Raw genomic sequence first — 26783 nt, 5'->3', positions numbered from 1 at the left:
CAGGCTCCGTATCCCGCGTCCCTCCCCTAAGCCCATCAGTACTAGAGGTGACAGGCTCCGTATCCCCGCGTCCCTCCCCTAAGCCCATCAGTACTAGAGGGGACAGGCTCCGTATCCCCGCGTCCCTCCCCTAAGCCCATCAGTACTAGAGGGGACAGGCTCCGTATCCCCGCGTCCCTCCCCTAAGCCCATCAGTCCTAGAGGTGACAGGCTCCGCATCCCCGCGTCCCTCCCCTAAGCCCATCAGTACTAGAGGTGACAGGCTCCGTATCCCCGCGTCCCTCCCCTAAGCCCATCAGTACTAGAGGTGACAGGCTCCGCATCCCCGCGTCCCTCCCCTGAGCCCATCAGTCCTAGAGGTGACAGGCTCCGCATCCCCGCGTCCCTCCCCTGAGCCCATCAGTCCTAGAGGTGACAGGCTCCATATCCCCGCGTCCCTCCCCTGAGCCCATCAGTCCTAGAGGTGACAGGCTCCGTATCCCCGCGTCCCTCCCCTGAGCCCATCAGTCCTAGAGGTGACAGGCTCCGTATCCCCGCGTCCCTCCCCTGAGCCCATCAGTCCTAGAGGTGACAGGTTCCGTATCCCCGCGTCCCTCCCCTGAGCCCATCAGTCCTAGAGGTGACAGGCTCCGTATCCCCGCGTCCCTCCCCTGAGCCCATCAGTCCTAGAGGTGACAGGCTCCGTATCCCCGCGTCCCTCCCCTGAGCCCATCAGTCCTAGAGGTGACAGGCTCCGCATCCCTGCGCCTAATTCCCAGGATTCCTTTGTGCAGTTCTTCTCTCTCACTTACTTTCACCTCCTCTGTGACTTGGAAGTCTTCATGTTCTACGTTGTCCACCTCCACCATCAGCACTTCTGAGGTGGTGCTGACAGACTCTATCACCAGCTCCATCATCTGCTCCCTCGCGGCTGCATCGTCTCCAGACTCCTTCTTGGGCCGCTTCATCTTCCTTCCCGATTTCTTTTTATTCTCCTCCACAACGTCCTCGGCTTCCACATTCAGTTTTTTATTTATGCGAATTCTGCAGTCAAAAAATGAAATTAAAAAGCCCCTAACTCCCTTCCCAAGTGACTCTGGACATTACCTGAAATCATTTTAGTGTAAGCCAAAGGACACAAAACACCAGCGGTAGATTTTCTTACATGCGTAACCCTTTGAAAATCTACCCCTGTCAACTTAATTAATAGCAGGTAATGGACTTCTCCTCCAAGAACTTATCCAATCCTTTTTTAAACACAGCTATACTAACTGCACTAACCACATCCTCTGGCAACAAATTCCAGAGTTTAATTGTGCGTTGAGTGAAAAAGAACTTTCTCCGATTAGTTTTAAATGTGCCCCATGCTAACTTCATGGAGTGCCCCCTAGTCTTTCTATTATCTGAAAGAGTAAATAACCGATTCACATCTACCCGTTCTAGACCCCTCATGATTTTAAACACCTCTATCATATCCCCCCCTCAGTCGTCTCTTCTCCAAGCTGAAAAGTCCTAACCTCTTTAGTCTTTCCTCATAGGGGAGCTGTTCCATCCCCTTTATCATTTTGGTTGCCCTTCTCTGTACCTTCTCCATCGCAATTATATCTTTTTTGAGATGCAGCGACCAGAATTGTACACAGTATTCAAGGTGCGGTCTCACCATGGAGCGATACAGAGGCATTATGACATTTTCCGTTTTATTCACCATTTCCTTTCTAATAATTCCCAACATTGTTTGCTTTTTTGACTGCCACAGCACACTAAGCCACCGATTTCAATGTGTTATCCACTATGACACCTAGATCTCTTTCTTGGGTTGAGCACCTAATATGGAACCCAACATTGTGTAATTATTAGAGATGTGAATCGTGTCCTCGATCGTCTTAACGATCGATTTCGGCTGGGAGGGGGAGGGAATCGTATTGTTGCCGTTTGGGGGGGTAAAATATCGTGAAAAATCGTAAAAAAATAGAAAAAACGTAAAATCGCAAAACCGGCACATTAAAACCCACCCCCGACCCTTTAAATTAAATCCCCCACCCTCCCGAACCCCCCCCAAATGACTTAAATAACCTGCGGGTCCAGCGGCGGTCCGGAACGGCAGCGGTCCGGAACGGGCTCCTGCTACTGAATCTTGTTGTCTTCGGCCGGCGCCATTTTCCAAAATGGCGCCGAAAAATGGCGGCGGCCATAGACGAACACGATTGGACGGCAGGAGGTCCTTCCGGACCCCTGCTGGACTTTTGGCAAGTCTTGTGGGGGTCAGGAGGCCCCCCCCCAAGCTGGCCAAAAGTTCCTGGAGGTCCAGCGGGGGTCAGGGAGCGATTTCCCGCCGCGAATCGTTTTCGTACGGAAAATGGCGCCGGCAGGAGATCGACTGCAGGAGGTCGTTCAGCGAGGCGCCAGAACCCTCGCTGAACGACCTCCTGCAGTCGATCTCCTGCCGGCGCCATTTTCCGTACGAAAACGATTCGCGGCGGGAAATCGCTCCCTGACCCCCGCTGGACCTCCAGGAACTTTTGGCCAGCTTGGGGGGGGCCTCCTGACCCCCACAAGACTTGCCAAAAGTCCAGCGGGGGTCCGGAAGGACCTCCTGCCGTCCAATCGTGTTCGTCTATGGCCGCCGCCATTTTTCGGCGCCATTTTGGAAAATGGCGCCGGCCGAAGACAACAAGATTCAGTAGCAGGAGCCCGTTCCGGACCGCTGCCGTTCCGGACCGCCGCTGGACCCGCAGGTTATTTAAGTCATTTGGGGGGGGGGGTTCGGGAGGGTGGGGGATTTAATTTAAAGGGTCGGGGGTGGGTTTTAGGGGGTTTTAGTGTGCCGGCTCACGATTCTAACGATTTATAACGATAAATCGTTAGAATCTCTATTGTATTGTGTTCCATAACGGTTTAAGACGATATTAAAATTATCGGACGATAATTTTAATCGTCCTAAAACGATTCACATCCCTAGTAATTATAGCAAGGGTTATTTTTCCCTATATGCCTCACCTTGCACTTCTCACCCTCATATATCCCTCATGACCCCCATTCAACGAGAAAGCTGATCTAATCTGTGCCCTTCTCCTCTTCAGTTTCATGGTTATTCAAAGAAGCCTACCCCTAATCCCACGCGTCTCAATGTCCATTGGATCATCTCTACACAACCTCACCTGCCCACCCTGGATGTTTCCTACCCGTTACAATCTATTTACACATAATGTGTTGAACACCCTAGCTAGCTTTTCACCCGCCTCTCCCTTACGCCATTCAAGACACTGACACATGATTTGTAAATAGTAATCTACTATTATATTGTTATATTGATTATACTGTTATAACTCTACTGCTGTGTAAAATGCTGTCTTGGTTTTTTAGTGATTTATGATTTCCTACGTATGCATCTAGCACTGTCTCTCTATCCTTTGCACGTTCACTTCTCCCATTTTACGGATCCATATTTTTTGGTAACTGATTTCTCTTTCTATTTCTCCCTGTTTTTACACTGTAAAACGGCATGATGTCTCTGACGAATGTTGGTAAAGAAAAGCCTTAAACAAATAAATATTCTGCTGTGTCATATGCCCGGAGTAGCTTTCCAGAGTTGGTGCATCATGCACCTTCTCTGGCCATATTCACACCTGAGCTGAAAACCTACCTTTTACATCGGGCTCTTCCAGATCTTAGCTTTCTCAATTTTACATGGCATTTACTATAACAAATACAGTCCTGAAACCTCTCATTTGTCCTGCTTGGCTCTCTTGACTAGACTAGACTGTCTTTCTTGTCTAGTTGTACAGAGCTGAGTATGTCTACTAGTGCTATAGAAATGATAGTGATTCTGAATTCACTGGTACTTTTAAATTATGTAAATATATTAAGTGTTACGCGCTCCAGCCATGGCAGACATGCGGCTCGGCCCCCTCACCTCTTTCAAAATACTCCAGCATCTGGTCCCTCGCCTCTGGCGGCTGTGGGCTGCCGGCTCCATCCTCGGGCCGCCCCTGGTGCCTCCGGCTCTGCTACAGCTTCTGATGCTCCACGATGGGCCTCTCCGCATGGCCCGCAGAGAGACGCCGCCCCGACCAGCGCTGTGCCCCTCCCTAGACACGCGCGCGCACAGCTAGTCTTTAAATAGGGCCCGCGGCGGGAACCTGGCCACGGCCCCAGATGATGACGTCGGCAGAGCTCCAGTACATAAGCTCTCTCAAATTGCCTTTGCAACAGGTCCCCTCGCTAGTTGAGTACTCGTTGCCTCTTCAGTTCCTGGTTCCCGATTCTGATTGTCTTCATTCCAGTTTCCTTGTTCCTGTTCCTTCGGATTGCTGACCTTGTTTGACCTCTGCACTGCCTGACTACTCCAATGCCTCTCTCCAGCCCTGGAACTTCTGCTTCGTCTGACCATCCTTTTGACTCTCTCCTTGTCTAGAACTCAGCCTTGCTTGCCACTAATCTCAGATTACCACCAGCCCTGATCCCAGCTTCCTTAAAGACACCTCTTCAGCCTTTGTCCTGGACGTGATTCATTCAGGCTTCGGCCTGCTCTTGCTCGGGCGCCCTCTGTCAGACTGTGTTCCTACTGGCGCTCGGGTCTCCGGGACTCCGCCTCGACCAGTACAGACTGATACCTACACTAGTTGCTGCCTCTGGGCTGACCTCGATCCAGCCATCTACGACCACTGATGGAGGCCACCTAAGTCCAGCCGGCCCCGGCACCCAAAGGCTCAACCCGCAGGGAACGAGGGCTGGTATTGGTGAAGCGCCAGCCTCCGTCCATCAGCCCTCTCTGCCTGCTGACGGTGGGGACCCATAGGATCCCTCCTACGGGTAGCGTCAATCCCACCTCTGCCCAAGGGTCCACCTCCGGTGCAACATTAAGACTGATGATTTTTTAGATTGATTTTGATTTGTTGCTTATAGTTTTAGTAGTTAAGTTGTGATCTGCTTAGAACAACTAGTAATGTAGTTGCAGAATGCAAAAAGTTTTAAATAAATAATAGTGGTAGCAGTAATAGTAGAGGATTGGTAAATATAACCAAATTCAATAACACATGAAATATGCAAATAAGAATAAGGGGCTATTTAGTTCAGCCTGCATTATTTACCACTCACACGGACAGTTTTATCCTGCTTACGCTGCAGTCTATTTCCAAAAGGAAACCCTGTGCAGTGTCTGCCTTGGAAAATTAGCAAGGGCAAAGGGAGAATTCATTAAAAGCAGCCGTGTGCAGTTCATGTGATGCGGTGAGCCTGGGCAGACGTTTGCTTCAGGGCTCCGGGTGTCATCTTCCTGTAATCGCTATGTAAACTATCCATCTGCGGCTTAAGTGAGTATTTTCCAGTCAGAGGTAAACATGTCTATTGGCAATTATATACAGAAAACACCGCTGATTATGCTCTTGAAAGGGGTGGGGTGGGGGGAAGAACGGAGCAAGAGAAGCCAAAAGTTCTCACACAAAATGGCTGCCAATCAGAAACAAGTGAGTAGGCCTGCGCTGGGCAGTGAGTATCTCTGAAATATCTGCAGCGGCAGTAACAGCTTTGAATAGCAAGTTAAAGTATTTCAGAGCAAATCAACGAGTTAAAAGCTTCAATAATGGAGGACTGGGAGAGAATTTCCCTAACCCTATCCTTCCACCCTCTTCCCCTCTCCTCCCCAACCCCTAACCTAACCCTACCTATCCCCTATTTTTTTATTTTAATACTTACTGCTCCAGAGGAGCAGACGGATCTTCCCCGTGCCAGGCAGCTGCTGGCGCTTGCTGTCCTGGCCCGCCCCCCCGTCCCACCTCTCCCAGACCACGCCCAGCAGCCTGCCCCTTTCACTTGGCCCGGCACTTCTGCGCACTATATGAGTTACACGCATGGCCAAGCCCTTCACAAGACCCAGCCACACACATAACGCCCGGATTTTACGTGCGCGTGGGTTTTAAAATCAGGCCGTTCTTGAGCGGCTTAAGAATAAACTTGGCCCTATAGTCACAAAAAGAATAGACATTTGTGAAGAGCTGAGAAAATTCTACGAGATACTATACTCAGAAGACAGAGCAGGAGGTCAAATAGAAGATAATTTCTTTAGGGATTTGCAGTTACCCCCAAGTAAGTGAACAGCAACTGGAATTCTTGAATACACCTATATAAACCAATGAGATTCGCAGGGTCATTAAATCCAGTAAATACTGCAAGACCCCAGGACTGGACGGGTTCACCTATGATTATTATAAGATCTTAAGTCAACAGATTGTTTGATCTATACATAATTTTTTTCCTGGAGGCACTGAAACGAGAAGCCTTCCCCCGCAGATTTTAATAAAGCCTATAATCACGGTACTGGCCAAACCAGGGAACGACCCATTGTTATCTGCTTCCTACAGCCCTCTCTCTCTTTTAAATTGTGATTTAAAGATAACTGCTAAAGTCATTGCGGATAGAGGGCAATACCAAGCCCATCCTATCTTCTCTAAAAATCAGGTGGGGTTCGTAAAAGGCAGGATGGCAAGTACACACATAGTTAAACTGATAACAGCCATGTCTCTGTGTAACTGCTGTAACATCCCAGCGGTGGCGGTAGGCTTTGACTCTGAGAAGGCCTTCGACAGGGTCTCTGGTCATATATGTTCTCAGCTTTGAAGAGGTTGGGTTTTACGGGAGATATAGTCAAGTATATATCCCTTCTTTATAAATCTCCAGCTTCTAATATTATAGCTAATGGGTATATGTCCTTGGATCTGTATGTAAACTGAGGTGTGCTCCAGGGCCGCCCTCTATCCCCCGTACTATATATATCTTATCTATAGACCCTTTACTATGAAAACTTGACAGTGATGGGTCGGATTACGGGTTTTGCTAGAAAGAACTGGTCGTTTAAAATAGCTGCTTTTGCAGATGACGTCTTGGATTTTTCTTATGGAATCCAGAGAATCCCTTTTCGAAGTTTTGCTTCATCAAAATAAATTTGGAGAATTTGCAGGGTTAAAAATTAATCAAGACAAATCTGAAGCCCTGGAGGTCCACAGCACCCTGAAAGAAGAATAGGGTGCAAGTTTGCAGTTAAGATGAGTGGAAGGGGAAATGAGATATTTAGGGAGAAAGATCCCTATAGATATATGTAGAATCCACAAAGCTAATGTTACTCCTTTACTGCAAAATATGGTAAAATCTTGACGCCACTGGAAAGCCCTACCCCTTTCTTTACTGGGTAAAGTTCCATATTATATAAAAACACTTACATAAATAAATAAATAAATAAATAAATAAATAAACAGCTAGAAATGATGACTATGTATTGCAAATGCTCCCCATTTGATTGCATGAAAATGATCTTAGAGAAATCAATAGGAATATTAAATTGTTTTTATGGAATGGGAAAAAAGCAAGAATACCATTAGAGGTTTTAGTAAAGCCCGCCAATTTAGGAAGTATAAATTGTCCAAATATGCAGCTATATAACCTAGCATGTATGTTAAGGCATATTGTAGATTGGTCATAAGAACATAAGAAATTGCCATGCTGGGTCAGACCAAGGGTCCATCATGCCCAGCATCCTGTTTCCAACAGAGGCCACAAGAACCTGGCAAGTACCCAAATACTAAGTCTATTCCATGTTACCGTTGCTAGTAATAGCAGCGGCTATTTTCTAAGTCAACTTGATTAATAGCAGGTAATGCACTTTTCCTCCAAGAACTTATCCAACCCTTTTTTAAACCCAGTTACACTAACTTCCCTAACCATATCCTCTGGCAACAAATTCCAGAGTTTAATTGTGCGTTGAGTAAAGAAGAACTTTCTCTGATTAGTTTTAAATGTGCCACATGCGCTCCAGGGAGGAAGACTCAGAACCAAGTGTCAGGAAGTATTTCTTCACGGAGAGGGCGGTGGATGCCTGGAACGTCCTTCCGGAGGAAGTGGTGAAGATTAAAACTGTGAAGGACTTCAAAGGGGCGTGGGATAAACACTGTGGATCCATAAAGGCTAGAAGATGGGAATGAAGAGAAGAGCCATGGGGGTGGCTTGCTGGAATGGAAGCTACTACCTGGTGATTTCTACCCTTACTCAATAAGCCTTCGCACGGTTAATGCAACTCCAACATTGCTCTCTGCTTCAACGGCAGGGGGAAATGTGGAAAAGAGGATTTGCATTCAGACAACAACCAACAAGGACTGAAATACACAGTCTGGGTAAACAAATAAGTGTGGGATAGCTTGCTTATTGTGGCGGTTACTACCCTAAACCAATTAAGCCTGATACATCACTTTGAATGCATATACAGCGCTGCTCTCTGCTTCAACGGCAGGGAGAAATGTGGAAAAGAGGATTTACATTCAGACAACATCCAACAAGACATTGATCTGTGCAGTCTGGGTAAATAAGCATTGGGGTAACTTGCTTGATGCGATGGTTACTACCCTTAACCATTAAGCCTTCTGCTCACCTTTGATGCAACTCCAACATTACTCTCTGCATCAATGGCAGGGGACGGCAGGAAATTTGAATCAAACAGTTACCAACAAGGGCCCTGGACTTGGTGCTCGGTGAAACAGATACATATGGGAAAATAAGTGAGAGCTTGCTTGGCAGACTGGATGGGCCGATTGGTCTTTTTCTGCCGTCATTTCATTTCTATGTATTTGAACTCAGCTGGTGATGTTAAAGTTTGTTGTATTATGTCTCACTATTTATAAATATGTTTGGGGGGAAAAAACAAACAGTTGTGTACCTCGCACTTATTTGTGTGAGTGGCTGAAGGGGGGAGGGGGGTGTAAAATAGTCCCCACACACATTAAAATGTCAAGCACGCATGTATTTTACTTCCCCCCCCCCCCCCGATATAAAGATGCCTGCTTTTCCCCCAGCCACAAGCACACGTGCTGGGGAGGCTCACGGGTGATTTATCGGGAGAAGCGGCTTGGGAAAAACTGTCCTCCGCAAGTCTGGACCATCTCACATGAAGCAGAAAGAAACCCTTTGCCAGAGAGGTGCCCCGGGGATTGGGTGGGGAGACAAGGATCCCAGGCAGAGTATCAGTGAAAAACACGGCCGGAGCCCACCAAGGCCTTTCCCGTCACGAGGAACCGAAATGCTGATTTGCATTCTGCATTTTGGTGGAATAAATTATTTTTTCCTCCAGGGGTGTAAAGAGGCGCGAGGAAGCCCGCCATGCCGCAGTGCTTTCCGGAGCACGCGGGAACTGACATTTTTCTCCCAGGCAGGCATCTCCAGCTGGGCTTGGGAATGAACCTCGCTCGTACGCCAGGTTACGCTGGGCACAATCTCCCTCTCCCCCGGTTGGATCCTGAAGTGCTGTCCCGGCTTTGAACAGATTCTTGCACAGATTTGCACGGTCTAGGCCCGGGCAGTGTTCGAAGAACGCGGCTGCAGTAGCTGATTAGAAGTGGGCCCGGAGGTGCTGGTCCCTGGCAACACGAGCAGCACGCGAGGAGCCGGCTCACCCGGGCCAGAGAGAGAAGCACTGCCGGCATGACTGGAAAGGAGCAGCGGGGTCTGCCCATTCACACAGGCCAGGAAGAGGGAACCCCTGCGCTCCTGCAGACAGAAGGCAGCCTGCACGGAAAATCCTGCTCCTGCACTGCCGGGAAGAGGCGAAAGCAAGGGAGGGGAGAAACAAGGGAAGGGAAAGCAAGGGGAATAGGAGAGAAGGAGAGCAAGGGCAAAGGGGAGAGACAGGGAGAGCAAAGGTGGAGGAGAGGAGGAGGAAGTATTTTGAAAAACAAATTGTGAATGTGGCCACCTGCAAGAATAGGTGGGCCAGGCTCTGAGGCCAACACAGAAGTCATTTGTGAGAAACCATCCTGGCTCTCTCCCGACTGGTACAGAAAACGCCATGGGCATATGGTGGGCACACAGCAACAGCAACAGCAGAGCTTGACGTGGCACAAGTTTAAAAAACGGGTCAGAACAGTGCCGATCGTCAAATCTTCAACCTCACTGGAAGGTAACATTAGCGGTCAGGAGGGCGGCTTCATTTCGTCGAGAAAAGGTGTCAGTGATGTGAGACTGAAGACATCTTTTGTATATGGTGTCCAGCAACAGGACCAGGCAGCTCTCCTTGCTGTACGAGGGCCTTAAGCAGATCTGTCGAGTCTCCTGCTTTCACGGGGCCTGTCCGCTTAGGCAGGCAAAACTCCCCACCGATCCACAGCGTGTTGCGGCGTTGGGTGGCCCTTCAGATCCCCTCTCCACGTTCAATCTAAGCCAGATAAATAAAAGTCAGCCGCTAACCGCAGCTGGATATTCAAACATCGCCATTTGGCCGGTAACGTGCAGACTTAGCCAGCCAAATGGTGCCGAATAACGACCCTAAAGAAGATTCCTAGAAGGACTGGGGGAAAAAAGGGGCAGGGGTTGACAGGAGGGTTGGCGCAGTGCATCGAAAATCTCCATTTATTATTTTTTTTTAAGTTTAAATAAAACTTTGGTCTCCCTTGGCAGCTCTACTTTTTGAGAGCGAGATTCAGTTGTGCACGGGAGATCCCTGGAAGCAGTGAAAAGGAATCCCCAACTCTCAGGGTCGCACGCTGGCAAGGTCAGCTGGGAAGAGAGCAGCCCGGATGAGAAGAGGAAACACAGACCAGCACTGCTGTCGCCTTTATTTAAAGATATCAGGCAAAGCTGCTTCCAGGACTGCCGGGGAGAGATCCTGAACAAGTTCAGGCAGGAACGAGAGGAATGCAACTGTGACAGGCAGGGCTGCAAGTTTCAGGGTGTTCCCCTGCCAATCCTCTCGGAAAACCCTGGAGCCTGCGCAGCTGCCGCAGCCCTCCTCTGCCTGCAAACGCTGTCGCCCGAGCGAGCGGGCCCGGCATGGAGACCCTGAAGCACTTCACCCTGCCCTGGGTGAAGTACGCGATCCTGGTGCACCTGCCGGAAGAAGGGCAGATGGTGCCGCTGACAGTCCGGCCGAAGGACACCGTCAAGGACTTGCGGGTGCACCTGGTCAAGCAGGGAGTCACCTCCTGGAAGAAATCCTTCTTTTACAACGGGAGGCAGCTGGGGGAAAACGAGATGGTGAAGAACGTGAGCATCAAGAACGGCTCCGTCATTCTGCTGGCTGGGGAGAAAAGGTAGGGTCTTCCAAAGTCAACCCAAGGAACTGCAAGATCTTTCACTGGAAAACGTATCCAAAGGTGAGGTGCGCGCAGGAGCTTTTAAAGGTCACAACGGGCGCCCTGGCAGATAGGTCACATCCAGGGCTGTCCTGGGTGGGGGAGCGAATTGGGGCAACCGCTCCATGTGTACAAAATGTGGCCTCATTAGTCTCGGGTCAATCTGCACCAAGACAGAGTTGGATGGTGCTGCAGAGATGGTGCTTGCATTACTCCATGGAGAGTGGGGTTGGCTTTGGGGTCAGTGGTTCTTGCGAGTCAGAAGGTAAAGGCAGCGGATGGGGGCCTGGAAAGATTAGAAGCTTTGTGGGGGAGAGGGGCAGAAGGCGGGCACTTGAGATCTTAGGCATGGGGGCAAAGGCGCTGGCTGCTGCATACTTTGTGTGGACGGCGGCGTGAGATGCAGCAGGCCAGTGTCGGATGGTCAGGCTCCCTCTCCCATCTCAGGAGGACTGCCCTCTCCCTCCTCCCACTCCCCCAGGGTCAGCTCTGGTCATATCTGACAAAGGACCCTAAGTAATCTCAAAAGCTCACTTGCAGCACTGTTACATACATTTTCTGTTGGTCCAGAGAAGCTATCAAAGTGTGTTCTGAATTCGGTTCCCTCCAGAACGGCACTCAAATGTTTTACTTACACACACACACACACACACACACACACACACACTTAAAAAAACTACGTATGTAACAGTGACTTACGCTGCTGTGTGAATATGACACCGAGTTGTCAGACCGGGATTCAATGAACAGACTTGCTCTGTAACCATGGTAGCTCAAACATCTGTGAAGACAAAGCAAGGCCGTCCTAGGTCCCGACTAAGAACTGTGCCACGTAGCCAGACCTGGGATGGTGAAAACTATGTTTTGTTACAAAATGTGCATGCGGAGCTCAGGGGCGGCCACCCTGTTCCCTGAATCGCAGGGCTACTGCTTCAAATCTCCACCCGGTAACATGGGAAGAGGCAAAATGGGGGCACTAGTCAACCTCTTCATGATGCAGCAAAAGCCGTGTGAGACAGGACTGGAGGAGGCTATACATACACACACACATAAATACGTATTCACGTGAGAGAGAGGAGGTACATGAACGCGACATTCAAATACCTTAGAGGTATTAAAAATGCACAAGGAAACTTTTTTTTCAAAGGAAAGAATAGGGACGTTCCATATCAAGCGGACAAGTTTAGAAAACCATCCATGCTTTCCCTCCTTCAAATGTGGATGCTTGCTAGGGCCTCAAACAAAACTATGCAAAAGTTTTCAGCTGGATCTCTATTGGTTCAAGAGCTAGAGGCAATGAATGAAGGTTACACTTAGAGTACTGTGCTCCGTGCAACACAAAACAGCCACTTTGTCCGGGCACTGCAGTCAAACAACCATTGTTAGGGGCCTGAAATGTTGTGGATTATTACAGCCTCGGGTGCTAAGTTCCTGTGCAAAGTTTGGAACCTAACATGAGCTTGCCACCCTTTTTATGGACCAGCAAAGTCCGTGAAAAATCGTACAAAAGAAATTTAAAGCCTACTTTGACTCCTCATTGCTCCTGATGTATTCTTTGATTCAGGCCATAACTGGATCAGTAGTCATGGCCCATGAGTACCTCCAGGATTTGCAGTAGGAGGCTTTGCAGCCAACTGGAAGCAAAGATTTATTTACATAAAGATATGATGTCACTTTTTTATGTTAATGTTTGCCATGTTTTGGGTGCAAATATCTCTACTGTGTAGTTCTTAATTTTTTTCTCTCTAATGTCATTTGAAAGAGCACCTTTTTTGCTACAAAAGTCACCCAGTTTCGTCTTGGACCCAGTCTTGCTTTGGCCTGAATTACAGTCCCAAAGACTAGCATCATTTGTATGTGTGAATGCACCATGTTAAAGAGAGCCATCTTTGGCACCCAACTGTGAAACATGCAAAACAGCTAGAGATGTGAAATTTTACAATGCAGCTCAGTTTACTGTGCTTACCACACTTCAGGCCTTTGACACATATTTGTTTAGACATGTTGTTATAAATCAGTCATCAAAGTCAGAGCAAAACTTTGTATGCTGATTAGTTACCTTGCATTGATCAGGAGTGGTTGAGTTACTGCCAATTCAGCAAAATCGACAACCCCATTGCCTAGGAGCCACTCCAGTCAGATAAGGTACCAGCCACAGGTTTCCAAGCTTTTATTTAAGCACAAAACAAGAAAAGGCAAGGCACTACATATGAGAATTGCTTAAAGTGCAGATTTCACAAAAATTAATTTAGTGGTTTTTCCTGCCTTGCTCATGCCCTTGAATGTCCATGCTGCCTGCCTGATGAAGTTGTTATGGGTGCATCAGGGGTAGCAATATTGTGCGCTTCTGGAACCCAACGGGTGTCTCTACGGGGCGGCCAATAAAATGACCTGGCAGGACCTTAGAGGTGCAAGCAATTGACCAAGACATCACTTTCCTCAGTTGAGACTTCGCATATATGGCCAATCCACCAGGATTTATCATAGATGCAAGCTAACTACTGTCCAGATTGGAAGCTGGAGACTTGAAGGGCATCAAAATATTCACATTCATGTTCTAGATCACTTGCAATGAATGAGGTGACATCATTTGAAATTTTGCTAAGGCAAATTTTAGTTGCATCAATGGGCTTGAGTTTCCCTTGGCCAGCAACTGTATGACCTTTGCTAAACCTCTCATCCTGAACAGGTCTGATTGCTTCAATGTCCTCCTTTGGCACAAAGAAAATTTTGATGCCAGGGTACAAAGAGCACAGTGGTGTCACAGGCCAGGGCACGTTCCCAAAATCTCTGCCGCAACACACTGCTCACATGACATTACCATAGTTCCTTGTGAAGGTGATACCTTTGCATGTTCAGGCTTGCATGCAGGAAATAGCACAGCACAATAAAGTGTCCATTTTGAGGGGTCATTTATTAAAGTATGTCGAAGCAAGATGTGCCATCAGCTACAAGCATGGTAAGCACAACAAGCTGCGCTGCACTGTAGAATTTCACATCTCCAGCTCATTTGCGGGTTACACAGCAGAGCGCTAAAGATGCACCCACGCATGCAAATGATGGATATCGTTGGGGCCTTAATTCTGACCAAAGCAAGATCGGGTCCAAAATGAAACAGGGCAGCTTTTATAGAAAAAAAGATGCTCTTTCAAATGACATAAAAAAGAAAAGAATTAAAAACTACACAGTAGAGATAATTGCACCTGAAAATTAGCAAAACCTTGCATAAAAAAGTGACATTGTGTCTTTATGTAATTATATTTTTGCTTCCAGTTGCCTGTAAAGCGTTTTAGTGCAAATCATATACGTCTATGCCATGATTATTGTCCAATCAGGGCCTGAATCAAAGTACAGGTCAGGAGTAATAAGGAGTCAAAGTAGGCCTTATATTTCTTTTGTAACATTTTTCACATACTTTGCTGGCCCATAAAAAGGGAGGCAAGCTCACGCTATGTTCCAAACTTTGCACTGGGACTTACCACCAGGGGTTGAACTAGTCCACCAAATTTCAGACCCTGAGAGGTGTTGGGCTGCAGCACCTGGACAAAATGGTCATTTTAGGTTGGACAGAGCTTGGTACTCTGAGGTGACCTCCATTCAACTGCCTCTAGCTCTCCAACCAATGGAGGTCCAGGTGAAAAGTTTAGTACGGTTTTGTTTGTGACCCTAGAGAACATCCGTGCAAACGTTTGTTTGATTTGGAGGAGGCTGAGTGTGGACCCCTGGTCCACTTGATACGGAATGACCCAATACTACCAGAAGTGGTTATTGTATGAGGATCTAGAAGGGGCAGACTCTGCAGTAACAGCAGAAAATGTTTCTTTACTGAAAAGGTGGTGGATGCATGGAACGAAGTACTAATGGAGGTGATAGAGACAAAAACAGTAACGGGATTGAAAAAGCCTAGAATAAGCACAGAAAATCCCTAGTGGCAAAGAAGTAGGAGGAAAGTCAGATTAGCTGCAATCTGTCACTACACCAGGAGTAAGTGAGGGCAGGCTAGATGGGCTGAATGGTCCTCATCTACTGTCATGGTCTGTAAGAGTGGTAAGAGAGCTGGGAGATCAAAATACCGCGAACACCCTGCCTTTCACCCCCTGAAGAGCAGAAGCCGGGGAGCGATAGGACAAGACAAAGGAAACATGACCTAGTGATTCTGCAGGCCGTTTGGCACCAACAGGCTAGAATACCCCAGCTTGGTACAGACAGGTTTGTGATGTCCAGCAAAGGTCACAGGAGGCCAGATGTTCGGGCAACAACTGCACTGGGCTGGGACAGACTTCAACTAGCAGTTTACGTTTGGTGGCGGGTTGCAGGGTCCGTTCTAGTGGAAATGCTTGGGCAATGCCCACGTTAATACCGATGCCACTTAGATCATTGCCAAGCAGGAAAGCAAAATGGGAATTCATATCCTCATCTGCCCAAGAGAGTAGAAAGATGAGAAAAACCTCTTACAAATGATCACACCAGGCAGTGAGAACGAGAATAACTGGGCAGACAGGATGGGCCAATAGATCTTTTTTTCTGCCGACATCTACTACGTTAAGTGCAAGCACAGTATTTAATCTTTGTTAGCTAGTAAACCATTTTACAAGGAAGAAATGTTATAACATTTATAAAAATAAAAAAAGCCTGTAATAAGTAGCTCCATCAGACCCAATTTTAAAAAAGAGCCATAAAAGTCACGCCCCAGCATGAAACTTGCCACATCTGACTGCAGTCCTCACCCAGTACGGGCAGGAGTCACGTACCCCATGCTGAGCACATGAACCAAGACCTCCGTTTCCTCCGTATTACCGCAGTTACATTTGGCTTGGTAAGTTTCCACCCCTAGCATGCACGGTTTCCCCTCTCGCTCACGGCGTGCATCTAAGCAGGGAGAAACAAGGCCTTTGTTTTCCCCACTCAGTGTGGCTGTTAACACACCCTGCGTGTGTCTCTTCCTCAGGTGACTCCCAGGCATGACGCAGCAAGTTCCTGGGAGGTGTGATCAGCACCGGCAGAACACAGAGAGAGGGAGAGAGAGACGGCCTGGTCTTTCGCGGAGTGGCCAAACCAGATCTTGGGGTGAGTTTCTACAATGCTGACTCAGACACCAGTCCAGCAAACGGCCCCGGTAGGAAGGAGGTGGTGAGAGGCAGACGCCGTGCTCTGAACAAACACTTGTGATATTTCTGCACAGATAATGTAGAGATGTGAGACAAGATGATCCTAAGCAAGTCGCAAGCTTTCCCCAAACACCCCCCCAAGCTCCTGCCACATGGGGGAACGTTTACCCAGGACAAAAGGAGCTGTCTGAAGCACTTTTACCTTGCACTGACTGGAGGCATTCCTAGGACAGGGAACTGCAACAAGGGGCCTGCGTTTTGCAATTTTCAAAACTAGAGCAGTTGGGGTTTTTTCAGGGAAACAGTATCTTCAGTGAAAGCAGGGGCAAATCTCGGTGGGCACTTCCCCCCCCCCGAGGCAGTTTTCAAAGGGAAAGTAAGCGTATATGTTCCCTAGAGAAATCCGGTGCAAAGCCCCGTGAGTAAAACTACCTGAGCACTTTGCATGAAGATTGCCCCCTTAATTTTCTTCTGAACAGAAAAAGTCATTCTACAGTCTCCAGGTGAGGGTCCTGTCAGCCCCTCTGTTCTGTGGCCCTCTATAAGCAAATCATCGCCATGTGACTGCACTGATGGCGTTTTATAAATAGTTTCTGCAATTGTTAGTCCTGGGGGGGATTTGCCCAGAATTCCCCACCCCCTACGCAGAATTGCCAAATTCTGCGCAGAAAATAACAGAGGAGACCTCGGCATGCCGCAAATGGAGCGTGCGAAGACGAAGGCCCACGTGTGCCGCGGGATGTGCTCCATTCGCGGTGAAGATGGAAGGCCCTGGAGAAAGAGAATGGGTGTGAAAGAGGGGAGGTGAGGGTGAGATTGAGCATGGGAGGTGAGAGAGCGGGAGGGATGCTTGAGTGTGGGTGCCAGAGAGAGGGAGCCTATATGAGGAGATTGTGAAGGAGTGTGAATGTGTGTGAAAGATTGGGAGCTCGTGTGTATGAAAAAGGGATCGTGTGTGTGTGTGAGAGAGAGCCTGTGTGAAGGGGTACATGAGAGAGAGACGTAGGTAACCTGTGTGAGGAGATATGTGTGAGAGAGAAAGGGAGCTTGTGTGGGTGTGTATGCAAGAGTGAGGGAGCCTGTATGAGGGGGTGTGTATGCAAAAGAGAGGGCCCTGTATGAGGGGATATGTGTGTGTGCGCGAGAGAGTGAGAAAGCCTGTATGAGGGTGTGTGTATGTGTATTAGAGAGAGGGCGCATGTGTGTGAGAGAGGGAGGAATAGAGGGAGCCTGTGTGAGGATGTATGCATGAGAGAGAAAAGGAGCTTGTGTGGGTATGTATGCAAGAGAGAGAGCCCTGTGTGTGTGTGTGTGTGCGCGTGCATGCGCACGCGAGAGAGATTGAGGAAGCCTGTATGAGGGTGTGTGTGTGAGAGAGTGAGGGAGCCTGTATGAGGGTGTGTGTGTGAGAGAGTGAGGGAGCCTGTATGAGGGTGTGTGTGTGAGAGAGTGAGGGAGCCTGTATGAGGGTGTGTGTGTGTGAGAGAGTGAGGGAGCCTGTATGAGGGTGTGTGTATGTGTATTAGAGAGAGGGAGCCTGTGTGTGAGAGAGGGAGGGACAGAGGAAACCTGTGTGAGGGGCAGTACTGAGAACAGGGTCAAACTCTGGGACTGGAGATAGAGTGGAAGGGGTTGAGCCTAGAGGTGGAGGGGAGAGATACTGGCAGGTGGAGGAGTTGGGGCCTGAGAGGGCAAAGTGGCCAGGGGAGTAGGGAGAGTGAGTGGAAGGGACAGTCTTACAGTGAATTTCTAGGGAAATTCTGCTCAAAATATTTAAAATTCTGCATCTTTAAGAAATAACTTTTTTCTGTATTAATTTAAAATGTAATTACTTAAAGACTGTCATGTAAATTGTGTTATTTTGACCAATATAAAGTTTGCAGAATTTTAAGTTTTTGTGTGCAGAATTCCCCCAGGAGTAAGTTGTATAGTGCTGTGTACACTGATGGCACTTTGTACAGTGCCATCTACATTGATAGCACTTGGCAGTTAATTTTCCAAGTCAGAATAATCAGCCTGCATAATGTCAAAACATTTTCAAAACACCTTTCAAATGTGTAGCAAATACGTAGATGGAGACAAAGGCAGAATGAACATCCCCAAGAGAGGTCAACCTATGAAATCATCCCCTGGAGACACAGCATAGGCAAGAGGACAGCCTTCAAAAGCTGCAACGTGCGGCCTCGCACTCATGCCGGCGGCTGGCTGTAAAAGCGTGGGGGTGGATATAGAGAGGGTCCGCTTCCTTTGCGCGACCCGGAGGATCGTTACCTGCGGTGCCCCATGACAATCATGCGAAGCTTGTCTCCGAGGTCCTGCATCTCGTGGATCTGCACGAACGTCCCCATTTGGTAGATCTCGTTTAGGTTTTCCACGACATCCGACTCATTGCTAGCAATAAAGACAGTAGCATGGTTTTCAGACTTATTGTTCATTAGCATCACGTCAGCAAAACAACAAAAAAACACATGCTACATTTTATACAAATGTTCCAGTGCATGCACACAAACACATACAAAACCTTTCTGACCATCTCAAAAAATATACTGTAGGGGGCAGATTTTAAAAAGCATTTACATGCGTAAATCTGGGTTTTACGCATGTAAATGCACTTTACTCGAGTAAGTGGGCTTTTGAAAATTGCTACAATATATGCCATTGAATCGTCCATAGGATTTATTCGCATAAGTGCACTTTACGTGAGTAAATGGCTTTTGAAAATTGCTACAATAGTAGTTACATTTATGCGCGTAACTCCTTTGAAAATCACCCCCTATATAGATTGCTCAGATTAGGAAATGCGAGTCAGAAAAGTAATTTAGGCACACGCAGAACTCAACTTAGAATATAGTTTTTTCTGCATGGAAGCAAAGTTTGCAGCAATCTCAGAGATCACTGGGCAATTTATTTGTATTTTAAGTCTCATAGTCCATAATACAATAAAAATAAGGGTTGTAAAAAAAAAAAAATGGGACAACATGGTATAAATCAGGTCAGCCCTGCAGCATGCTCTGTTATCCCAGTACGGCACACACTCGGCACACACACAGCTCTGCCAATGCACCCTTAAGAGTGCCTCGCAGCTCCCCCCGTTATCCTGCACAGAGCCTGGCGATCTCCGCACTGCTTCTGGGACAGCTGTGAATGTCCAGCAGGCACTAAAACCGACTTGCAACCTGCAGCAAGGTTTACAGTCAGGACTTCAGCAGCAACAGGTTTTTGCATTAAGCCATTTCACCATCTAGTGCATTTCCTCATTGTAGTTATTTAATTTGATTTATAATCCGTCTTTCTAGGAAAGCGCATCCGAGTACAGTATGCGCCTAACAATAAGTATGAGAACTACAACAATACCCAACACAAGCATCTTAAAAGCATGAAATAATATAATGCATATCAAAATAAAAACATCTTAACATAAACTTCATACCAAGTCAGAGCAAAGGTCCATCAGGCTCAGCATCTGACAGAGGCCAGTGCAGGCCACAAGGAGCCCGCAGGATCCCGAAGAAGAGAAGCCAAACCCTCTTACTCATAACCGGGGATAAGCAGGGGGAAAACTCAAATCCTCACAGCTAATAGCGGTTCACAAACTTTTAGTCCAGGAACTACTTCAAACCCAGCTATGCTAACAGCTTTCACCACCGACTTTGGCAACAAATTCCATAGTTTACTTGTTCACTGAAGAAAAATGTACTTTCTCCAATTTGTTTTAAATGTGCTATCTATCAACTTCATGGAGTGTCCCCTAGACACTGTGAAGCTAATTATTTATATACTGCACCCCCAGTTATAAAGAATAGCTCAAAGCAGTGTAAAAGATCTGCATACAAATGCAAACAAGTTTTATGGTGGTTTTTCGTCTAAACCCTGTATAATACTTACAATAAATAACAACCATCCTAATTCCAGCGAACCTAACCCTCCCACCACAAACCGCAGAAAATAAAATGATTCCTAAAAACTACATTGATGCCCATTAAGCTACTACAAATCACCCCAAGATGCCTCCATCCCCCTAAGCCCGAGAAAACATTCAGTCCCAGCTAAATGCTTTCACTGTGCCCATTCTGCAGCAGGTATTCATCATCGTTTGCGCACACGGTGCCGTATGGCGGCGGGGAGCAAATTGCGGACGGCGAGCAATTCTAAAGGTGGGCTCGCTGGCTGCCCAATCAGTGAAGGCAAAGGTAGCTGTGCCGAGGAGGCGCTGCAAGCTTAGGAGGGAGGGAGCCGCCACCAGGCCAGGCCCAGGGAGAGGAGCTGCTTCTGCTGTGCATGGGAAGAGCCACCCGTGGGGTTCACAGCCCAGGAGCTCCGGCAGGATCTCTACCAGGGAGAGAGAGAGAGCGCGAGCCCCACGGGAGAAAAGAAGTGGTGAGGAAAATGGGCAAAAAGGTCAGAGAGAATGAGGACGTGGAGGGAGGGGAGAAGAAAGGCAAAAAAAAGTAAAAGAAGCAAATCAAAACACGAGAAAAACAAACAAACAAACAAAAAAAAAAGATGAGCAAACTAGGAAAGATACAACCACAAATACAGAGAGAAAAAAAGGACTGAAAACAGTAAAAGAGCAATAAGAAAACAAAACAAAGAAGCAGGGCAGGGTGGACTGGAGTTTCTCTCAGCTCCTAAAGCAAAGCTTTGAAAAATGTCCCGGCGCTTTCCATTTGGCTGGCGTGCTCTGGCCCCGCTGCCTGGGAGTGCTGTGTTTGTGTCCCTAGTTTGCATGGCTCTCTGTGTCCGTCTGGGTATCTGTTTCGCACTCTGTCGCTCTGCGTGGGGTGTCCGTCTCCATAGGAGGCCTCTCTGCTTGTGCGCCTGTGCTTACTCCTCTCAGCAAGCTAAAGAGAAACAAGATGGGGGCTTTGAGTGAATACCTGTCGTGTGTGTGTGTGTGTGTGCGGGGAGGGACCTCAACCAATTGCATGAATGGAAAGGGGGCCACGGCTTCAAGAGACTGCTCACCCCTGTGGTCCAGAGACAGATAACGGACACTCCCTACACCAGACAGACAGACGAGGACACAGTGAAAATCAAATAAGGTGACTGATGACTGAGAAGGTTTTAAGTAGGTGGGAATCTCTCACAAGGCCAAGGTTGCTCTAATACATATCAAAACTCCTAAGCCAAACCCCAAAACCTCAAGATCCGCTTCTGTGCTCCCCTGTCACGCACACTTTAGAGACGGCTGCAGCCAGGATTTGTAAGGGCAGGCCAGAGTGAGAACGCTCTGCCGCAGGGACGCTCGCTGCTTTTCCCACTCCGGGTGGTGCTCGCGGCTTCCCGCAGACAAGCTGGACAGATGAGGGTGCAGATGAGACCCCGAGTAACGTGTGCTTCACTCCTTCTCCTCAGGTGCACAGCGGAACAGTCTGAAGAGGACGCCGAGCGCTGAGGTGCATCTCAAGCGGGAGAAAAACCCAAGGGTTTCCGGAGCCGCAGGCAACGAAAGCCGCAGCAGAGCGCAAGGCTTCGTTACTCCCTGAAAGGGGGGTGCGTCCATGCTCGGAGAGCCACTGGCCAACGAAAGGCCGACCTCTCTCAGCACGAAGGAGGCAAGTGAGAGAAGTGTCCTCATGCGAGTGGGGGGAGGGGCTGCTTCTCGGATAGGTGGACCTTCCTCAAAACCCCTCCGTGGCACAAGCCGAGAGCAGCTGACCGCTGCGTGCAAGGGGATCTCAGAATTTCTTGGCCTCTGGCCTGAGAAATCCCACACACTACCTTCACACCAATGTCTGATTTAGGCAACTTGGACTACAAGAGGGTATATACCGAATCTCAGAGTATGCCAAAGAATAATATTTTGTCAATTATTTTGCCAACAGCTCAGCAAACCGGGAAAGGAATCTGCAGCCCTGTGGCAGAACAGCTGACACCTTTCCAGGCTTCCACGTGGATGTTAAGCCAGACCAGAACGGGTAAGAAGCCCTCAGGGGCTTGCCACAAATTCTACTAGCCAGTCTGGGCGTTTTCAGCCCGCAGCTTCCTCCTGGCTCCTCTGGGCTTTCAGTTCGCCTGGTGCCAGCCAGCTTCATTCACAGGGAGCGCCCTCAGCCCCAGACCAGGGCTCCCTTCAGAACGCCGGGGCACACGTAGCTACATCCGCGCCGCAGTCTCTCCCAGGCGATGACCAAGACTGCCCCCCCCCCCCCCCCCATGCCAAAAGGCCACAGAGCAGATCCCTTGGCCTGGCAATCGAATCCAGCTCTCCGGCACTGGGCATCAAATGACAAATTTTCTTCCAGGTGCTGAAAGCTGTGCCGGGGAGGGGAGGAGATGCGAGATATTCAAAGGCAGCAGACATTTTACAGAGGGGAAAAAAAAAAAAAAATGCTGTAGAACAACAGGGTAGACTCAGGAGCAATAGCTGAAAATATTTCTATGTAACTGAGTGAGTTACAGCAGAAATGTCTATGATCCATTTTGTACAATCGCTTAAAAAAAGCTTGATCAGCTTGAGTGATCAATAGATGATTTTTTATATATAAAATGCCTTTCTGCATGGAAGAGCCTCCCAGGGAACAGGGTAGAGGCAAAAACAGTAAGAATTTAAAAAGCCAGGGAATATGCCCGGAGGAGCCCCAGACATGAGGAAGGGCCCACAAAAGCCAGGGATTGACGGCATCCCCGGCACTGCATCGGGAATGAAATGAGCTCGACCAGATGGGCTTCACGGTCTTCATCCGTCATCGTATGATCTTAAAAAAAATGAAGTAACGAGGCTGGGCAGACAATAAAGTGTCCCGCTTCAAATGCCTTTGGACAACCAACTCATCGCATCCCGCGGCAACAGCCAGGTTTATGGCACTGACACGAGTAGGCTTTAAAATAACCCTTAGGCCTTTCTTCCATAAAAAGCAATGAAACTTTCGGGTGGCCCTAACGTAACGGATGCGGTCTTGTGACCTCTCCAGGCCCGGGTGTGGTTTAGCTGGGTAAAAAACACTACCATGCTCAGAAAACCAATAAAAATTATTAATTAAAAAACAAACAAACCCACTACCGTGCACCTAACATCTTTCTAAAAAGAAAGCATTTGAAAACCAAAGGCAGGCGAGGAGAGCTGGCGATGAAGCGGCCCGGGTCCCTGCCAGACAGCGACGTGGCGCCTCCACCCGCCGGGGCCTCGACTTCAGCATCAATCTCGGGGGGGGGGGGTCACGTTTTCCTAACTGCGCAGTCCGCGGGTAATTTTTGGTTTCCTCTGGGGCCAACATTCGAAGCCCAGGAACACGCGAATGCTTTCGCTTGGCGCCTCACCCCGGGAAGACCACGCCCGCTCCCTCCCGCGGGGCGGTTTCCTGGGACGGTGCACAGTTCTGAAAGTGCGAAAATAAAACATGCGTGTTGCTCCCAACCCTTCCCCCTCCTCCAGCCCTGGGAGGAGGAGGGGGGAAAGAGTCATCACTGTGCGTAAACTTATGCACCAGCATTTCCCCGTGCACGGTGGGGGTGAGTTTCACAAAGCACTGTTCTACCCCCAGAAAGGTCTTTGAAAACGACCCCTTACAGGCCTTACTTCCAACCAAAGATTAATTTTAATCTTTTTCTTTTTTCTGTGTTTTTAGACTGTGGGGGTTCCTCTGCCTAAGCCTGAAACAGCAGCAGACGACAAATGCAGCTCGGACCCTTACGGAGGCGAGTTTTCAAAATCCATTCACGCAAAGCTCGCAGGCCCTGCGACGACGAGAGTTGCCCCTGCAAGTGAATTTCCCAAAGAGAAATCCTCACCGAGCGTCCCATTGAAAATCCGGAGCCAGACTGCGCGCCGTGGGTACTTCAGAATAAAATCCGGCGCCGTCTGTAACTGCGATAGGCTAGGAGGATGTGACAAAGGAGTACACTGTACGTGCACAGGGACGAGGAGATGCTGGAAGTCGTGAGGCCGATGCGTGGAGCTGCCACCTCCCCAAGGCACGAGCTCCCGAGGCCTCTCTCTCTCTACCAGCGGCACAGCCCCCTGCCCCTCTAGGTTACTGGATGGGATCAGCCCGGCACTATATTCCCAGGTTAAGAGTCTGGGAGTCATCTGAGGCTCAGAACTGAACAGGAGGGCAAATCCCTTTAATGTGGCAAGATACACACGATGTATGCCACTAGACCTTATTTATCATCTTTGAGTTTATCGCATGCCATGGGGTTATCACGCATCCATGACTGTAATGCACTATGTGAGTGTTTGCCAGGCAGACATATTCATTACCTCCAGCAAGTACAGAAAATATCCGCCCGACTTATTGTCAACTGTTTTGCCAGAGACCACTTTTCTCCTACAAGGAGGGAGGTGCGCTACATTCCTATAGCCATTCGAGCTCTATTTCAGATTATATGCCTGACTTCCACAGCATTCAATGATTTGGGGCTGCCTTATAGCTTTCAGATCTCTCCAGGAAGCATTTTTAAGTGTTCCCTCTTTTAAAGGAAAGATAAAAAACACAGACACATGACGCCAGAGTTGGACCACATGGCCTATCTAACATGCCCACCCACACCAGCTTTACAATCCCTCCCCCTAGAGATTCCCTGGGTTTATCCCAGGCTTTCCTGAATGCAGACACTGTTTCTGGTCTCCATCATTTCCACGAGGCGGCTGTTCCATGCATCCACTGCCCCCCCTATGAAGAAACATTTCCTTAGATTACTCTCGAGTCTACGCCCTTTCACCCTCATCCCGTGACCCCTCATTCTAGAGCCTTCTTTCAGTTGAAAGAGACCCACCTTCTCTGCACAGAAAGCTTGGAATTATTTAAACATCTCTATCACTTCTCCCCATCCTTACCTTTCCTCCATATTTTAGATCTTTAAGTGTAGCCACATGTGCTCTAGAACGAAGGCCGCTGATCACTTTAGCAGCCTCTCTCTGGACAGACTCCAGCAGGAGTATTACCTCCAGCATTGTACACTGTTTTCCAAATGAAGTCTCATCGGGGATCTAGAAGGGTCTTAGCTGTCAGAATCTACACTAGATCCCTCCTCATGTTCACCACACATTCCTGCACATCTGCCCCGCTGCAAACCTTGGTCTCGGCAAACAGACAAATCTTGCCCCAAAGTCCTTCCGCTACGTTTTTCACCCAAATGTTGAGAAGAACGGATCCAAGGACCGATCCATGTGGCACTCCACTAGTTATGTCCCCCTTGTCACGTCCCACTCAACCGGTTTCCAACCCAGCCACTTTAGGGTTAAAAACCAAGAGGGCTCGATTAAAGTTGCCTTTGCAGACCCACGTCAAAAGACTTACTGAAATCCAAGTACTCGCCCCGATCCAACTCTACGGCCACCCAATCAAAGCCATTGATCAGAGGCGTCTGACAGGATTTACCTCTGGTGCTGCCTCGGGCCTTGCGATCCATGGGATTCCAGAAACTGCACTCTCCTCTGTTTTAGCAGCGATTCCATTAATTTGCTTAACCATAAAAGGCCAGACTAACCAGTCTGTAGTTCCCAGCCTCCTCCTTACTTCCAACTTTTGTAAACAGCAACCAAATCCACCAATCTTCAGTCCTCCAGAACTATTCCCAACTCCAAAGCGGAGCTGCCCAATGCTTTCTCTACTTTCAGTTTAGTTAGCTCCTCACAAACACATTTTTAGGGAAAGTGACTGAGGTTTATCTCGCTCCTAATCTTGTGTTAGTTTATGTGTTTCTCCTCCAGGCCCTTCCACAGTGAACATTGAACAGAAATGCCACTTTGGCACTACCCCCAACAGCTCAAAAAAGAAGTCTCCCCAACTGTTTTACCGTATTTGCTATTTTTTTCTTCCATTTGAATTTTTGCATTCCTGACCACTTTCCTAGCTTCTCTTAGATTTTCCACACATTCGGGCCGATTCAGTAAAAGTCGCGGGAGAGCGGGCAAGCACCCGCTCTCCCGGCGCGCACACACGATTCAGGGGGGAAGAAGATGCAAATTAGGGCCCGCGGTAAAAAGAGGCGGCTGTCAGTGGGTTTGACAGCCGACGCTCAATTTTGCCGGCGTCGGTTCTCGAGCCCGCTGACAGCCACGGGTTCGGAAACCGGACGCCGGCAAAATTGAGCGTCCGGTTTCCGACCTGCGGGCCGCCGGCCGATTTAAAAAAATTTTTTAGATTTTTGATTTTTTTAAAGTTTGGGGCCTCCGACTTAATATCACCATGATATTAAGTCGGAGGGTGTACAGAAAAGCAGTTTTTTCTACTTTTCTGTGCACTTTCCTGGTGCCGGCAGGAGTTAATTTCTGAAAGTAAAATGTGCGGCTTGGCTGCATATTTTACTTTCTGAATCACGCGGGAATACTTAATAGGGCCATCAACATGCATTTGCATGTTGCAGGCGCTATTAGTTTCGGGAGGGTTGGACGCGCGTTTTCGACCCCTTACTGAATAAGGGGTAAAGCTAGCACATTGAATGCGCACGTCCAAACCCGGGCTAACAGTGCGCTACAGTACAGTGCGCTCTACTGGAGCGCACTGTACTGTATCGGCCCGATTGTCGCATGTCTTCCTCTTCCTGTGATCTCTTGTAGGTTATGAATGTTAAACCTTTTTTCCCTTACCTTTTCAGCTATTTCTTTTACACAATCCTCTTGCCTTTATTTGCATTCCAAACA

General features: G+C 48.3%; 1 protein-coding gene across 1 annotated transcript in view; it reads right to left on the bottom strand.

Moving 5' to 3' along the window:
• LONP1 (lon peptidase 1, mitochondrial) overlaps positions 1 to 26783 on the bottom strand; it is a 132430-nt gene that overhangs the window by 78924 nt on the left and 26723 nt on the right. The window contains exons 3-4 of the mRNA XM_029614947.1: positions 18467 to 18586; positions 792 to 1023 (exon numbers count right to left, since the gene is read on the bottom strand). Coding sequence (XP_029470807.1) covers positions 792 to 1023; positions 18467 to 18586 — 352 coding nt within the window. The remainder of the gene's footprint in view (positions 1 to 791; positions 1024 to 18466; positions 18587 to 26783) is intronic.

This window comes from Rhinatrema bivittatum, chromosome 8 (assembly GCF_901001135.1).
Source record: "Rhinatrema bivittatum chromosome 8, aRhiBiv1.1, whole genome shotgun sequence".
NCBI classification, from domain to species: Eukaryota; Metazoa; Chordata; class Amphibia; order Gymnophiona; family Rhinatrematidae; genus Rhinatrema; species Rhinatrema bivittatum.
This window is presented reverse-complemented; position numbering and strand designations above follow the sequence as displayed.